Source organism: Paralichthys olivaceus, chromosome 14 (assembly GCF_024713975.1).
Source record: "Paralichthys olivaceus isolate ysfri-2021 chromosome 14, ASM2471397v2, whole genome shotgun sequence".
Classification (NCBI taxonomy): Eukaryota; Metazoa; Chordata; class Actinopteri; order Pleuronectiformes; family Paralichthyidae; genus Paralichthys; species Paralichthys olivaceus.
In genome coordinates, this window is record NC_091106.1 from 17,951,328 (window position 1) to 17,968,950 (window position 17,623).

The following is a 17,623-nucleotide window of genomic DNA, read 5'->3' on the forward strand; positions in this document are numbered from 1 at the left end:
GAGCTCTTGTTGAAACTGTGTTAGAGTGCTGTTAGTTCAACTTTATGGTCATTCTGGAGGCTTTAGTTTATATCAGTGAGGGTAGACTTAATATTACAAACACCTCTCAGAGTGTGTGAGAATACGGTTCGTCTGCATCACAACTACTGCCTCCAAAATGACCATAAAGTTGAATCAACACGTCTCTAAAGGCAATGCAGTATCCATGGAGAGGCTTTATTTTAGGCCTGTATTAGTTTTAGCTTGATGTTACTTAATAAACTTTATTCCCGTGATATCATTCTTCAAGTTTGTAAACAGTAGAGTTTGAGAGATGGAAACAGAGAGCGAGAGAGAGGCACAGGAATGTTCCCTCCAGAGGAATGTGAACGTGTCATCTCTTCCTCCTCCTTTTTGGGATCTCACCATATTTATAGCTCTCTCTGTCATGGCTGTAGCGCTATAGTGTCACCAGAGGTAGTGGGAAAAATAGAGAGGCGATGAGTTCAGTCAGACCCAGCCCACAGGGCAGGCCTTGAGACGTGGAGCTATGGAAGGGTGTTTCCTTCCTCCCAAAGAGACCCTGCCACAAAACAGGAAGACGTGAAGGACAGAAGAAGAGTAAAAAAAAGAGGAGGGTAGAATGGGCCTTATGTAGTATTTTCATCCAGCTGTCATGTCCCTTTACAGGAGAGAGGCCCCAGCTTTTTCTCCTCTTCTCTGCCTCAGCTGGTGACTTCCTAGCTTTGGACATAAACCAGTCAACTCAGCTGCTTTCTCACCACCACCACCACAGTCTTCTCTCCCCAGCTCCAGTTCCTAGGGAGTTCCCAGAAAAACAAGGCTGTCAACAAACACAGAGCGGGACAGTGGTGGGAGTTGGGTTGACTTTCTCCTCTCTGGCCCTTTAACTGCTCACCAGCTGACCGGACAAGGACTTATTTCTCTCCCCTCTCCGTCCGAGTTTCTCTGTCGTTATGGATTTTTCTTTTCCAGTTGGAATATATTCCTTTTGAGAGGACTGTTTTCTTACTGAGTTGTTTTTGTGGAATGTAACAGTTCAGTATAAAGCTGGCTGTCTGCTCCTGTGCTATGTGGTGACACTCAGGGTAAAGTATTTTAACCATCTCTGCTGAATTCCTTAAATTGGGCCTTTCAGTCCAATAATAATTCTTTATATCTCTTTTTCTCCCTTTCATTTTCTACATTTCTCTCCATCTAAAGACTGTTGGAAAACATATAGAAAGTCAAGTCAAGGGTCCCTAGATTTCCTGGGGGGTCGCACTCTGTTAGTTGTCAATTTTGTAGCTGTCATGGTTCATTTCATAGCTATATGCTATTGAGTGTTGCCAAACACTGTGTCCTCTCGCCTCCTTGAAAATGAAATAGCCTGTCACCGTGTGGTGTGCGAGCCTGTTTGCATTTGATGGTTGAGATAGCTCAGAGAGATGGATAATGAGATGGATCAGATTGTGATTTATATGCAGATATTTTTCAATAGACTGTTTTAGACATACACAGCAGTATTCAGTACCACAAAGTATAAAAAAGTCGTGCATTTGGTTTGTGTGTATGCACAGAAGAAAGAGGAAAATAAATTCTTTGCAAAATGCTGCTTGTCTTAAACCATACAAAATGTTGTAGTTTCACTCCAACAAAGATGCTTTACTGAATCTAAAGTAATCACAAACACTGGATTTAAATGTTTCATGTCAGGTAGCGTTTCTTTAATCTGGCTCTTTCTGCTCTAAACTTTTCCGACCCAGACGTTGGCAGGATGTCTCACATCGAGCGCTCGGAGAGGGCCGGTCGGCAGGGGCAGCGGCGTAAACACCACCGCTGGAGTGGACCAGATCACTTCCACAGTGACAGCAGGTTTGTTCGGCTTGAAAGAAGAAAAAAGGAAAATACAATAATAACACTATAAATCCATCATCATTCTGTATTTCTGTCTGTCTCACATTTTGTCTCTTTGATTATTGGTGGTTTTCTCAGGGCCCACGTCTTCCAGCACTATGATGGACTCAAGTCGTCCAGGATCTCCTCACGTCCCTCCCTCTCTGAAGGCAGGCAGCATGGCTACATGGCGATGCTGGATGAACTCACAGTCGAACACATGAATCAAGATTGTAGCTCGCTGAAGAACCAGCTGCTCCGGCTCAAAACTTTATTACAGGTTTGACCATTATTTGGTTTTTAGCTGCTGTTTTGTCTTTGACAGCTTTGTTAATGTTTTCCAGAGAGTTAGTTTGAATAATCTTGTTAATTTCATTTTCAGTTATTATAAGCTTTTAATGTGTACTCCTTGGTTTCATACATAATCTCCTCAGTATTGCTGCACTCTACATAGATACTGTATAAGCAAAAAGAAGCGTATCAAGACAGATGTTTATAAAATCTCGGTTTTCCTTTGTGTTGTTTAAATTTTATAGTGAGGTTAGGATGATAAAGTAAGAGAGGGCTAGTCATATAATGTGACGTTTTATAAACGATGAACACACAAAACCCACACAGCCCCGTCTGGGCAATCACACAAATTTACAGAAGCACACACACAACAAGTGATTATCTTTAATGTGTTGACTCTAACTGCCCTGGACAACTTAAGTGATATTATGTTTCTAATTTTGATCAGTCTCCTTCAAATTTGTTCATTGTTCTCACTGCAATTACTGTAACGGCAGCACTTTCCCTGTATACCCTCAAGATGTAAAATATTTCTGTTGGCACATTAGCAACTCTTAATTGTTTCTTTTTTAATATTATGATCTTGAACTCCAAACAGGAGCTATAAAAATGGCCTGTTTTAAAACCAAATGGGTTTCAGGTTGTTATCAACAACAATTAAATCTTTTTCAAGAACACGACAATTTAATGAATTAAAAATAAATAAATGAATAAATATAATCCTGAAGCAGCTGGTAAAAAGTGAGGAATACTAAAGATAAAGTTTAAGATATTAAGACATAACCTGTTAAAATCATGTTAACAGGTTATATAAACAATTAATGTTTGACATTTTATTCATTAACTAATTTATCAGACTGATTGTGAAAATAAATAATGAATGTTTGTGAACTATTGCTCTAAATATTCTCTGTGCACAGGATGAAATATCAACCTGCTTTGGGAACAATTTAGTGCAGCACTTCCTTAGGTAGCCTTTAAAGGGAGGCCATTTCTGCACTAGATTAAATGAAGGTTGAATGTTCAAAAACATACTCAGCAACTCTGCCTCAGGTACTGGCGGTCGACAGTTCAGTGTTGGTAAAGTATATGTGCTAAAGAGTAAAATTATTCTACCGTGGTGAAATATTGCAGTTGATTCATGCCTGAGGCGATTGTCATTGATCCAGCTCCCGGTGTACTCACTGTGTTCTTTTGTGCATGTGTGTTGTTTATTTCTAGCTTGAGGACACAGATTCTCCTGCAGATGCACCTGAGGAGATTGAAGACAGTCCCACTGCATCACAGGTAAATAACCATGCCTTTGCTTTACAGCAGTGATTGATTGGATATGCTGCTTATATATATTTTATTCGTCTCCTGTTTCCCACTGAGTTCGTCTGCTACAGTAGACTGTATATGTGTGTTTTCAGTTGGTAGAGCTGATTAAGGAAGTGCAGGAGCTCAGAGAGGAGCTGAGGAGTCGAGACAAGACCATCGCTCAGCTCACGTTGCAGTGTCAACAGCTGCAACAACAACAACTGCGGGAACAAATGGTGAGTAGGTGTGAACAGGACTAATACGAGTCTAATATCTGAAAAAGGGTGATTGTATACCATGGGGGAAATATACATTTCTTGCAGTGTAAGCATTCAGTTGGAGAAATGCAGTGCACCCTGCCCTATGTGACAGTTAGTCTATTATGTTTTCATTGCAGCACTTTATTTATTTGTATTTATTGCATTTTGTTAGTGCAGTGTGCAAAAAGCGCGATCCTGAGTAATATATTGTGCACAGGTTGGACTTTTAGTTAGTACTTATCCACATTGATCCCTGTGGGACATACGGCTGCAGTGAGCTTCTTTCACACGTCACAGTATTATGTGTTGTTTGATGCTTGATAGACCCATCTCCTCTAGTTCTACCATCACTGTGCTTCTCCAGAATGTCTTTGGCCCGCCCCTCTTTCTCCAGCTTGAGTCCAGCTTTAGGGATTCTATCACTAGACATCCTCAAGACATGACCCAGCCATCTGATCCTTTTCATCTTGATATCTGGGGACATGTTCTTGTAGCTTGTCTTCTTGTACAGGTCCTCATTGGATGTTTTAATCTGGCTGGTAGATTTAGCAGCTTCTCTGGAAGCCATTTCCTTTATTTGTGTCTTACTGCACCACCTTCCAGCATTCTCAGCCACAAAGGATTACTGACTTAACATTGCTCTTCTATGGTCCAATCATTGTTTTTGCACAGGGTGGAAACACAGAATAAACTTTGAGAAACTTTACATAAGATTTAGCCTATCTCTAAAAATAGCTGTACCTATGGTGGCACTCATCGTTGACAGAAAGTAAAGGATCAATGCTCAAACACTGTGAATGTCAGTGCAACATGTAGAATATTAATACAGGCTGATCTTTAGTCGAGTATAACAGGATCTTGGTGTGTTTTCTTTAAGAATTCACAAACAGGGACATAACAGCCTCAGTGCTCATGTTTGCTGATTGCTTTCATGTAGCTTTTCAGGCGTTGCGAGCAAAAGAACCCCCCCCCCCCCATCTGGTCACTCGGCTTCTGGGCACAACTTGTGCCTTCCATTGTCTTTTGTTTACACCAATTCCAGGTTTATCAGATCTTACAAAGAGAAAGAGTGAAAAGAATAGAGAGAGAAATCGGGAGAAATGAAACATAATCACCCTGTGGTCTTTAGAACCCAGGAGAAAGAGGGTGACTGATAAAACACACACACAGTGTGGAAGGGGGTAGTTGCTGGATTTCTACATGTAATCGAGTGCGTGTATCGTCTTAGTGCTGACTGCCTACCAATAACCTCTGTTCTGTTCGCTTTTAGCTGGCTCCTTCTTCACTTGAACATTCATTAGTGTCTTGACCAGGCTCCCTTGTTAGCCAAACAACCGTATGCCTGGCTGACATTATTCAAATCCCTTGCCATATTGTGAAATACCAAAATGTCAATAGGAGGCTTGTCCACCATGCTTCCCCGCTGCAAACACTCCATCCAATTAGAATTAGCACCCACCCACAGCATGTTCTTCAGACCAGCGCAATACAGTTGCACCCTTACCCTCATCAAGCGGAGAGAATGAAAAAGATAGAACTTATTTTCAGATCTGTGCCTGACATTAATGAGTGTAGAGGCTGGAAGAGAAAAGATGCCGGAGGAAGTAGAGAGAAGATAAGAGGGAAACAAGAGACATTTGCTCTGCTGAAACATTATGTGGGCACCTTAAGTTAGATAATAAGTAAAGCTGAAAATGGTATTCTGCTTGTGCTCTATGTTGTCCCTGCAGTAAAGGCTTGAACAACGATGAAGCTAAAAAAAAACAAAAACACAAGGTTTGGATCGGTTTAATGTTTTGGCAAATGCTGAATTTCTGTTTTTGAGAAATTAACGCCCTCTCACGTCATGACAAAAAGAACAAGCCCACTCCAAAATTTGGTGTGTCATGGAAACAGTTCAGTAGTTTGTGAGTAATCCGCTCAATCAAACTGACTGGAATAGCACTGAGTAGAGCACATACCTCCTTTAAATCACAACAGTCCCCTTAAATTCAATCAAGCTGCTCCACATTGCACACAGTCACTCTCAGTCCACTAAATATGCCTGATTTTTACCTCCATCACGTAGGTTATGTTTTCACCCCTGTCCCTCTGTTGGTTGGTTAGTTGGTTTGGTAGCAAGGTACAAAAAAACACTGAATAGATTACCACTTAACTTGGGGAAAGAATGAGTGAAGAACCTATTAAATTATGGCTGGAATTTGTTATTACTTTCTTCAATATTGCAGATATCATTTGTGTCTTTTAAACCAATTTTTTCCACTTGTTTCCCTGGATATAACACATGGATCTTAATGAAAGAATTCTGGCTCTTACAGGGAACTGATATCAATGTGCATGTGCAGTGTGGTGCAGCTTGATTAAATATAAGGATCCTGATTGGCTTTGGCAGGGGCATTAGTTCTACTGAATGTCATTCAAATGTCTTAATGATCTATGAATTATTCTGTGGGAAACAGAGAAAATGTTTGCCATATTTCACATTGTTAAAGAAAGTGTTTTCTTGCCTAAATTGAATGGGTTCTTTCTTCGGCCATGTCCCATCCTTCTACCAAGTTTCGTGGAAATCCATGTGGTCATTCTTGCATCATCCTGCTGACAAACAAATAACCAAACAGACGGGTGAATACATAACCTCCTTGGCAGAGGTAACAACACATCTTCTGGGTCATATAATTATATTATAAGACTTCTAGAGCTGCTGTTCATGCCTGACAATGATTTAAATATATTTTTTACTTTTGGGTCCGGTAAACAAGGAAATCCAAAGTAATGCAGAGAAACGTCTGAGAGACAGAAAGAGGGAACTGACTGAATAGAACACAATGGAGTAATGAAAAAACAATAGAAGAGCTGTGAGTGGACACATTAAAGTGTGGGTGCGTGTGTGTGAGAGAGAGGAGAGTATGGGAGAGAAAAATAAATAATAGGAGAGAAAGAGAGAAAGTGGAGCTATCAAAGATAGAAAGCTGATTTCTCCGTCCTACTTGACAGAATAATGTTTTGAAAGCTGCGGAGGCCGACTGCTCACGATTATATTCTCCTCCTGTTTGAGCAGCTTTTTACCAAGACCAAAAAAAACTTGTACTTTCTGTTTGATTCTTTGTTGTAGTGAAAAGTCCAGCTGCTGTTTATTCAAGTATAAGAGACGATTTGACAACTTAAAATGTTTTGATGCACATAATTAGTTGCTCTGATATTCTCTGTCACTTTTAAATTTTATTGAGTTTTGAGTTTTTAAAAAGACTAATAAGGTATTACATCAGGTAATGGCTTGTCAGGAAACGACTTTGCTGGAAAAAAGTTGTATTGAACGTTGAAGTAAATGTCAGTTGGTTCAATCTAATGCTTGATCTAAATTACTATGTAAAATGATTTACTTCTATCCAGTTACCACCTGGGCTGGAGTTTAATTTGGTGATCATACCTGTCTCTTCCAATCAAAACTGTGTGATTTTTTTCATTATATATCTCCTCGGTTTTATTCCACATTTGAGTCGTATCTGAAAAAAGTGGAGAAAAAGAAAAGCAGATATTATGCTGTGTGGATATATTCATTAATTTTTGAAATGTCGCCAGATAAGGTTCTGAATTTCGAATCAGTCAATTGCAGAAGATATTGTTCCTTTTTCTTTTGTTAAAGTAATTTTCTGGGTATATATTTGTTTTTATTAGCTGTGACAATTACGTGGGTGGTTTCCCTGCCTTGTTTCCTTTTGTGTACTCAGACAACTGCTGATATTCAAATGCAAGATATTAAAACCAACGAAGAATCTTCACAGATGGTAGTTGGTAAAACATACATGATGTTTTTTTTCATTTTTGTATCATGCTGTTAAGAAAAAGCTTCTGTTGTGTTGTAATATTTCTTTCAAGTGATTTATAATTTAAAAGTTAAATTGAGTTTGGTCTAATTGCCCTGTGGGTGGTGTGTTATTGTAAGAGGCATGAATTCACTACCTTTTGCTTTTGCCTTTTTATGTTTCTCTTTCAGTGTTTGGTTGGACTTGATTGTACTACTCTGTGACAAGCTTTATACCATCAGCGTAGTGGAAGTAGGGAAAGAAGGGTCTTGAGTCAGGTTTCTCACATTGGCTCATTCACTCTTGCCTCTGCAGGCTGTTCAAGGACGTCAGGCCAGGTGTCAGTGCCACCACCAGAGGGCTCCCGCTTCACTACGACAGAGCGACAGGCAGACGGACAAACGGACACAGCATCACTATGACAAGGCCACCCAGACGTACTGGAGACCCCCCAGCCATGCTGTGAGTCTGAATCTGATAATGTCTGTGCAAAGCAGGATATTGAAACTCAGTCTGAAACGAGTTCAAGCGCAAAATGTGTGTGTTTCATGTGATTTCAGCATTTTCTCAACATGTTATATATAAACCTGCCTGGTGCAACAGTGCACATCACAGTCTCTAGGGATTTTCAGAGCCAAAGGCAGAAGAACGTGGGGGGCCCTGCAGTGAACCAACACAAACACCCTCTGCAAAATGATAAACAAAGTGAATAATGTGCGTGTATATGCAGTGCAAACTCTCACTGCCATTCCAGGCACATCATCCATACACATTTAGACGTTTTGGTCTTCTACCAAACCTCTAAAATTATGAAGCGACTGGCAGAAAGATAGCGACATCAGGCCTTATTAGGAGTTTTCTGGGCATAGCCAATCATAAAATTTAAGAGGTTCTCACAAAATTGTCATTGCCCAGGGCCCCAGTCTCAGCTCATGGCTCCAGGCAATGACCTGCTTTGTCTCCCCTGTTGCAACGGACCTGATCACAATTCAATATTCACATCAGGAAAAAAACTGGTGGGCATGTGCGGTATGCTGCTGAGTCACTCCACTTACTGTAATCCAGTCATACCATTTATTTTCTGCCTCTCAGTCTGGCAAGCATGTGTGAAGTGTCTGACGACTGCACGCTGGCCTCTCTGTAGCACAGTTTATTGGGTTGTTAGTGGGCTTGTCACTCTGTCTCACTCTCTCCAAACCCAGATCTCACATGAACAGAGAGATGTGAGTCTCTCTCTTTCTCCATCACTTAATGTTTGAGTGATGGAGAAAGAGAGGATGTAGGAGAGGACAATAGAGGAAGATTCATGTGTTAAGAAAGCAGAGAGAGAGAAAGGTGAAAGATTGATAGGTGTTCAGTGGGTTCAGTATTGTGGCACAATAGCTTGCTGTGTGGCAGCCAAGTATTGATTCAATAGCTGTAGTGCCACAGGCAAGGTGCCTAGTAAACACTCACCTAATTGACCCGCCTTTAGCTCCAAAGAGTGACACACACACACACACACACACACAAAGAGGCGGACGTAAGCAGTATGAGAAGATTATAAAAAGACAATAATAAGAACATTATACCAAAGGGGTTCCTGTTTTATAGCTTATGTATTTATTTGTGATAGTAAATAATAGAAACAAGGTCCAGCTATAGGGTGGCGTACACAAAAGTATTAGGTGGGGGGGATAAAGGACAAAACATGTGAACTCGGTAGCTAGTGGGCCTGCTTACCACAGGAGCATGTGGCTTAACAGTTGCCATGGTAACTATCAAAGCAGCACTGGCTGTACTCTGTTGGAATCATCTCCATGGTGGGAACATCTATCTGTGACTTGGAGTATAATAACACACTAAAACACAGCAAGACAGAGTTTGTGCTTTCCTCTCAGTTCTTCAGAAAACTCCCCCCGTCTCTCTCCCTTTAATCTACATTACAATGTCATCCCCACGCCCAACACCATTTCCTGCTCTGTGTTCTGCAGCGTGGTGGTGGCGGTAGGGGAAAACGCATTATGTTAGTGACATTTAACTTTTCAGAGCGCGCTGCTCCTCTGAAAGGTTAGCTGTGAGTTTTGTGTCGTGTTTTTTGACAGGGCAACAAGAAAAAGAGCGCTCAGAGTAAACAAATAACCGAGAGAAAGGGATGTTTCTTTCTGTGTCTCTCTTACTCTTTAGATGGTATCAAAGCTCGTTCTCTTTTACGCTGACAGGTTTTACACCTTGAGCAAGCCTCAGTTCACAGTGTTCCTCACACAATGTTTCTTTACTTTACCTGTCGTATTTTTCAACACAATCTTTCTATGTCCTTTTTTTAGTTTGCCTCAGTGGCTTCAGTATTGTTTGTCTAACCCTTTTCATTTCTTTCCATTTCTTTTCTTTTTCTCCACTCAAAACTTCATTGTCTGTAAGTTGTCCCCCTCCAATGCACACACACACACACACATACATGATGTGATGTTGTCCTCTTTGATTTTTTTCACCATTACTCTCTGAAAATCCCTTTTCTTTTGATTTAATTGTCGGATTGCCCCCTGACAGTTAGAGTGCTGCTGAATCAGAGTCCTGGAGCAGCTTGCTCTCTGATAGCACTTTTGAGCGCTAGGCTGCGAGCATCGGCAAAGAATAATTTTGATGTCACAGGTCAGAAGCTATAATCTTTTTAAAGCTTTTTATAGCCGATATCAAGTTGGCTTATCAGCAGCCCGGAGGGTAAAGCGCACAGCGCGGTCTTGGGAGAACGAGCGCTAAGTCCGACCAACTTCTGAACATAGACATCAGACAAATCTCATTGGGCTTTGAACTCAGATTAAGAGTATAACAAAACTGACCTTCGGATATAGGTATTTAAAGACGTTTGCTTTTGCAGCGTAAAGTCCATTTTTCATGTAACATCTTTAACCAGTTGATATATTCTTCTCAAAAGAATCTATTCCCATGTTTCTTTCTCATAGGAACCAAAATGTGGGCTTTTACTTTGTAGGCTGATTTTTTTATACAACTTGACTATTTGTGGAGACGTGCTCATCTCCAAACTTCTCTCAGTTTGTTGAAAGGCTTTGGCAACATATCCTATAACACACTGCTTTAGGCAACAGTTCCTTCTGCTTCCCTTTTTAAATCTGTGCACGATCCATCTTTGAGTCCAAATAGGTTCTAAAATGAAAGGTCTTTGACTGTCAGCGTGCAAGGTGCAGATAAGTATCGGACATTTAGCCTTTCCAACGAAATGAATGCAATCTATGGCGGCAGCAGTGGGAGTGACAGGTACAGACTTAAGAGAGAAAGACAAGTTCTCATGTAAGAGAGAGGAATGCAGTGCATGCCACTGGATGGTAACAACTTTATGTGTGTGAGCGAGCATGTGGCAAATAGTTCCGTAAATAGCACGGCACACGACTATACAATGCAGAAATGAATCAAAACACCAAGTTAGACATTCGGTATGTGACTGTGAGAAGTGTGACATTGTTTTGGTTCAATATTATACTGTGACAGCACAAATTAGAATTTTACGGAGATAAAAAAAATGGAAGCACTGCACTTGTTGCAGAAAGATACACAAGATTTTTACCGAAATGACGCATGTAGAAAAGTAAAAGTTGCCCTGAAAGACACAGCAGCAGAAATGTTTGCTGTGCCTCCTCTTTATTTTGAAAAACGAACAAAACATGAGCAGAATGATTTCAGTCATTTTGGTTGTAGCAATAGAAAACTGTGCAAACTTGTGTTTGTTTGTCAGAGGAGTGATAATCTGCATATGTTCGTGCTCCTGTGTGTGTGTCACATGCTTCTGTGCGGGGCCCACACAGTGAGACTGATCATTGAGTGCAGCAGACTGAGGACTGAGGAGGCGACCTTGTTAATAACCCAGATAAACAAACACGCAGATGAGCAGCAGCGGTGGAACAATGGCAACACAATAGGCAGTGTTTCATCAGTGGCAGACAGAGAGGGTAATTACAGCTACCCTCCCACTCCCTCCATGCCTTTTTTAAAAATCTTTTCTTCTCTTCTCACACCTCCCTTTATGTCTGTTTATCGCTCCTGCTCTCTCACTCTATTTTCTTTCTCTCTTGCTCCAGCGATGCCTTTGTTGCCCAGTATTTTTTATCTCGGTCATTCTTTCTTTGACGTTACCTCACTCCTTCTTACCTAAGTTGCAATAAGATCAATTTTCTGTCGCAGTGAGAGAGACAGGGAGCATTGAGCAGGGTTAGTGATCAGTGTTAAGCTGCAGGTTGAAAGTACAAGTTTTCTTTCTCTCAGATCCTGACATTACCACTCCACCCACATCTCACATCTCGTCTGTCCTCTTGCATCACAGATACAACATCCCTCACGCACACACATACACATGCACGATCATTAATGCTCACTCACACTGCAGAGTCATCTTGGACAGGAGAGGATTTAATTTGCCAAACTCAGTGAAGTAAGACGTCCTGGACAGACCTGAGGTATTAGCTGCAGGCAACCAGGAGAAGCTCCATGTATTGGATTAGGGGGGATTCTAGCAGAGAGAGGCAGTTTTAGGAGCACAGCGTCGTGTATTCCTCTAAACACTGCTGAAAACGTTGAGAACAATTTTTACGTGACTTTTTAAATCGTTGTCCTGCTCTGCCAAGTTTTACCATCTGCTTTTGGGACCCAGTCTGCACAAACGCGATAGTTTAACAAATCCTGAGAGTGCATTTGGCTATAAGTAGGGCCTCGAGTGAACATGCCACTTTTAATATGGTAGATAATTTCATTTGAGGAAAATTATATCTGAAACACAACTGCATTATTTTGTTGATTACGTTTTATGCGCTGTTGCTTCATTTCTTTTTTAGATGTTGAGCTAAATTTAATTCCCTCCAAATTTAATCCCCTCTGCCTCAACAAAATTGAAACCAAATCACCTTGATCGCCTCCTGGTGGCTGGGTGGAGTACAGGTCATAAACCCTGCCTCCTCCATGTTAGCACAGATGCTATAAAAACAGGGTTTTACATCATGATTGATAGCTTTCTTTACAAATAAATTGGTTTGTGAAGTTTGATGACAGATTTGAAAGGATGCTGCCTGTTAGGACAATAATATATTTTATTTATTCTCAAGGAGTTTTGCACCTGTTTCCTTCAAATTTGGACTGTCAGTTTCCACTGCAGTTTTTGTCACCGCTAACTGTGACAGTACAGACAACTGCACCTCCAGTACTTCTTGGGTTTTACCAGGAGGATGTACTGTGTGGGTGTGTTTGGCCCGACTATAGGATTTGTGAGTTCCGCAACGAGGCAGAGAACTGTTGCTGCAACACAACTCCAAACAGGAAGTAGTGATAACAGCCTTTGAACCCAGGGTGTCTGTGCGGTTGTTGAGAAATGAAAGAAGTTCAGATGACATGTATAGAATATGAAAAAAAAAATGCCTTTGTATATTTTCCCAATTTGTGTCTCCCTTGCCCTTGTGAAGCTCTGTCGGCCCCATTGGAGAATCTTTACAGCGATGGAAAACTGTGAAAAATTGACAGGCCAAGCTGCTGTGGAGGTCTAATAAAGCTGCCAAACTCTGTCAGGATAATTTGAGAGCCTTCCAACATACCCCCTTCTTCTCATCGCTGAAGTTTTTCCTCGCCGCAAATGAAGTCTCGACGGGAGGCTTCTGCTGAGACCTCCCGCTAGAACAGTTGTTGATGTTGAAGGAAGGACATGGAAGAGAGCAGATCAGGGGAACTCATTCCTCTCCCCTCCAGCAGTCTCACTAGGAGGGCTTTAACATAGTCTGGGCTGGCCCAACTGGGAAGTAGCTCCCTTCCTCTGCCCTCTGACAGATTCAGTGCTGCTTTCTTATAAAATACAGTTGAATGGCAGCCCTCTCCACAGACAAGGGGAATAACTATCTTATAAGGTATCTTTCTGTTTAATGTGATGATGCTGCTGACCTTTAATTATGACTCTTTAACTGGGGGCCAGGGACTTTTTCATGGCTTAACTTCAAAACAATTGTTCTATCAAGACTTGTGTTCTCACCATGGACTGTATCTAAAGATGGATGACTTGACAGCTTCCCAAAAGTGAAGCCAAAGTGTCTTGATCTCCCCCTGGTGGCGTTCAAGTTTGGTTTTATCCATACATAACTTGAGTTGTTTCCATAGACTAATGATGGACAACCTGACGGCTCCCCTGGCTGCAGTATAGGTCATAAATCCTGCCTCTTAGTGGTTGAGAGAAATGTATTTGACAGGTTTATTTCACTTTAGGTTTTTAATCAGTTATTTGATGCTATAATCAAGGTAAGACATCATGATTGACATCTGAGACTGACCCATGGTTGCTCGAGTGCATGAGACGGCTGGACCCTCACTACCACGGCTCTATCCCCCAGTTACTATTGCTCAGGCTCAGGCTCTGTATCTAGGATATTTGGCTTAATTTTTGGTAGAAAATGGAGACTCATTGCCCATTGTTTGTGTGCAGAATTATAAATGCTGGTCAAACAAAAATGTGCACACAACAGAAAGTAGAGAATAGAAAGCAGAAACTGTCAGAGTGAGCCACACAAGCAGTGATCCCAGCTATCACATTGTGTATTCACCACACAGAGTGAATAAACAACCTAATTACATTCTGTAATTTTTTATACTCTTAAGTGCAAAGCTTTCATCTTGTCTTATTGTCTAACCTAGGACAAATTTAAAGTTTATCTTAAATTACTGAGAAACACAATATTCAGTATGCATGCATTAGATTCACAGTGATGTCACAGCTTAATGAAAAACCCTTCCACTTCCTCTCACAGCTTATAAAACTGGTCCTGTCAGCTTTTAAAGTGATGGCTGTAAAAGTTGTGTGGCAGTGGTGTTCGCTCACCTGTGAAATACTTTTTTGCCCTGTCAAAGGTGAAGTGCTTCAAAATGGATTTAAGATTGGTATGATAAGAGATGGAGGGAGTGGATGTTAGTGGGAAATCAGTTTGTGTGACCCAGAGAGAAAGCATGTGACCATAATTGGAAGCAGATGTTTTGTAGGGTAATGATTATATCGTCATATTGTGTCAAACAATGTAAAAAATAATCTCACAGAAGGTGTGAAAATCAATGTCTAACTTCATGCTTGTGCTTGGATACTTGACAGTTTCCTGTCAACAACAGACTCATATAGTGGTGTGTTGGAGAACTTATATAAACAAAGGCGTGTTCATGTGTGTTTCTATGTTTCATGCTATTTTAATCTTCAATTCAGTTTATTTGTAGTTGAAGCACTTTGCAACAAACCTGAAGGAATGATGCAGTCACCATGACATAGTGTAGCTGTGTGTGTGTGTGTGTGTGTGTGTGTGTGTGTGTGTGTGTGTGTGTGTGTGTGTGTGTGTGTGTGTCAGTATACACGTCTGTCTGCCTGTGTTTGTATTTGTGTGCTGTAATTGGGATATTAATACTCACTAACAATGTACAGTATTTCTGAGTTTGTGTTTTCCTATGTGTTGTGTGTGTGTGTGTGTCTATGTGTGTGTCTATGTGTGTGCGTGTGTGTTCTGGTGCGTCATGCCTTTTGTCCTCTGTGTTTTTCTCTTTGCGTAGGGTGTGCTGCCCACCCCCTTGCTGTCCCCGTGGCACGCACAGCACCAGGGCTTGACCCGTACCAGCATGCCCCAGCGCAGACAGAGTGAGTCACTAACATCTTTTGCAGCCTCTCTGCCATGTTTTCATACAATTACATATCTGGGAGTCTGTAAATAGCCTGAAAAACTTTTAACAAGTAAAAATCTTTTCTCTCCAATTAAAACCCTCAAAACCACTGAGGAATCATTGTCCTGGGTTTTTTCCACTGTGCAATTACAGGACCATTTGTGCTGACTGTACTGTATACTTTTAGATTAATTTGGAAAAAGATTAGTTTACTTCCTTGTTCTATTAAAAACTTCAGTTTTACTTTTCCTAAGCTGCCGCCTGAAAATTCAGTTCAGTCAGATGCAAGATAACTTTGCAGATGTTGTCAATAACCGTCACTTTACAATAATCTACTGCCGGGAGAGTGTCTGGATATATTGAAAATAAGTGATAATAATAGTCTCTCTATCAGAGAATATATCTTCTTTTCTTAACTATAGAACACGAGACCACAACATGATCTTTGCTTTCGACTAAACCAGTTTGACTTGCACGGTTGGATAGTGCAGTCACAACAACGTCACCTAATCTCAGCGAATCCCACAACAAAGCTTGTGTAATATTCTGCGCTGATGCGGGAGCAAGTGGAGGTGGCACGTAGAGAGAATTACAGTCTGACCTCAGAAAGCGCATATGTGTGTGAAACATTGAAGAGCACAAATAAAGTAGAAACAAACAAACAAAATGTGGAACCCATGCTGTGATTCTTTGATCATCCCCCGTGGGGCTCGGCTTTGTATCGAGGAGGAAGTGTCAGATTATTTCAATATCAAGTTCATGTGTGTTTAAAGACAAATATGTGAAAACAAACCCAGCATTCAGTCCTGCCAGTAGATAGCATTATCTCATTAAGCAAAACACAGAGCAAGAAACAAAGGTCTTTACAGTGGGAGTGAAAAAAAAGTATGAGGACAGAGGTAATGACACTAAAACATGGTAAAATATAGTTGCAGTCATATTTAGATATAAGGCGAGAAACAACACATGGGAGGGAAACAAGTGTATTTTTGTTTCACTGGATAAACCACTGATGCTCTGACCTCCCACTGGGAGCTCCGTCTGTAAACAAACCAGCAGCGAGTTCTTGCCAGTAATAAGGGTCTTTAGAATAGAAAATAGAAATTGCCAGTTCTGGAATTGGACTTTAAATTGGACTCTTCACACAGATCTGACTGAATGGAGGTAGCGGAAATTATATTTTGCATTAAACTGTGTTTGTTTGTTCAGGGAATATCTCGTCTTTCCCTGCAAGCATGGGCTGTGTTTTAATTCAGGATTTAAGTTTTCTTAACCCAGACAAGTGTCTGTCTTACATGTCTGCACCCCTCCGACACTCTCTCTCTCTCTCTCTCTCTCTCCATCTCTCTCTCTCTCTCTCTAAACCTTTTCTTCTCTTCATCTCGTCTCAATGCACTCTGGAAAGAACAATTTGAAAATCAATCTCCCATGTTCTCCTTCTTCCACCTTTGCCTCCCCACACAAAATGCCTATGGCAAGGAGTGGAGCGCCTAGTGCAGTACTTCACTGACACAGCGTGGTACAGTAATCCTTTCTCTAACATGAACTCAACATGCTTGTGGCACGAGAGAAGCATGCACTTCCACATCTGCGTTTGCATGCTCTGCGTTGGGTTTTCAGTTTTCACATTTGTATTTTCCTTTTCGGTACTTTGGTTCGATTGTGATGAATGAAAGTTTTCTGATTAAAATTTTTTTTGTGTTGTGTTGTATTTTAGTTATTCTCTGTTTTAAATCTTTTTCATATGCTCCATCCTCTCACATTATGTAGTGTCATTATGCATGCTTTGGTAAATCTCTCTCATGTGGATTTGTTTTCTATGCATTGAACAGGTGCTTTATTGTCAGTCTTCACCTTGAAAGATATAGTTTAAGTCTATTGAAAGGATTAATGTTTAAGAATAACCTTGGGATGTGCGATGTGGATGCATATTACTGCTGTCTTCAACAATTACCTTCATTTCAACTCGACTATTGAAGGCAGTTAAAAACAAAGCACAAGACGGATCTAAGTAATCTCACTTCCTCAGATGAGACGCACACTGAATTACCACTTCCACAACCACCATTTTAAATAATAGCATGAAATCTGATCTATAGCTTCGAAATGGAGCGGAACCACATTGCCACTCTCGTGTATCATATGTGCTTCAGTCCTTTTGTCTTCTGGCAGACATGAAGGGTATCATGTATATGTTATCAGCATAATCCTATTCATAATGTGCATGTTGCTTTTCCAATCGCACACCATTTTTCATGCTGCTGCCAAAGGCTCCTGACGTCTCCGAGCTGTCTCCGTTTGTCACGTCCCTCAGTCAGGCCTTTTCTGTGAAAGTGAAAGCTATCATCAGAGAGTTGAGATGTTTACATCTTGGCAGCACATTGAAGGGCTCACAACGATCTTTGCTAGTTATCTGCAGAAGACAGTTGTCGATGC

The 17,623-nt window shown here is 40.9% G+C and overlaps 1 protein-coding gene across 6 annotated transcripts in view; it reads left to right on the forward strand.

Annotated features, from left to right (window-relative positions):
* Window positions 1-17,623, forward strand: part of ccser2a (coiled-coil serine-rich protein 2a) — a 53,788-nt gene that overhangs the window by 28,930 nt on the left and 7,235 nt on the right. For 3 of the 6 annotated variants that reach the window (XM_020098708.2, XM_069538512.1, XM_069538514.1), the window contains exons 5-9: window positions 1,746-1,854; window positions 1,975-2,155; window positions 3,388-3,453; window positions 3,579-3,701; window positions 7,844-7,990. In XM_020098708.2, the coding sequence (XP_019954267.2) occupies window positions 1,746-1,854; window positions 1,975-2,155; window positions 3,388-3,453; window positions 3,579-3,701; window positions 7,844-7,990 (626 nt within the window). Of the gene's footprint in view, window positions 1-1,745; window positions 1,855-1,974; window positions 2,156-3,387; window positions 3,454-3,578; window positions 3,702-7,843; window positions 7,991-15,079; window positions 15,165-16,666; window positions 16,707-17,623 lie in introns of all 6 variants that reach the window. The other 3 variants (XM_069538517.1, XM_069538516.1, XM_069538515.1) reach the window with 2 other exon arrangements.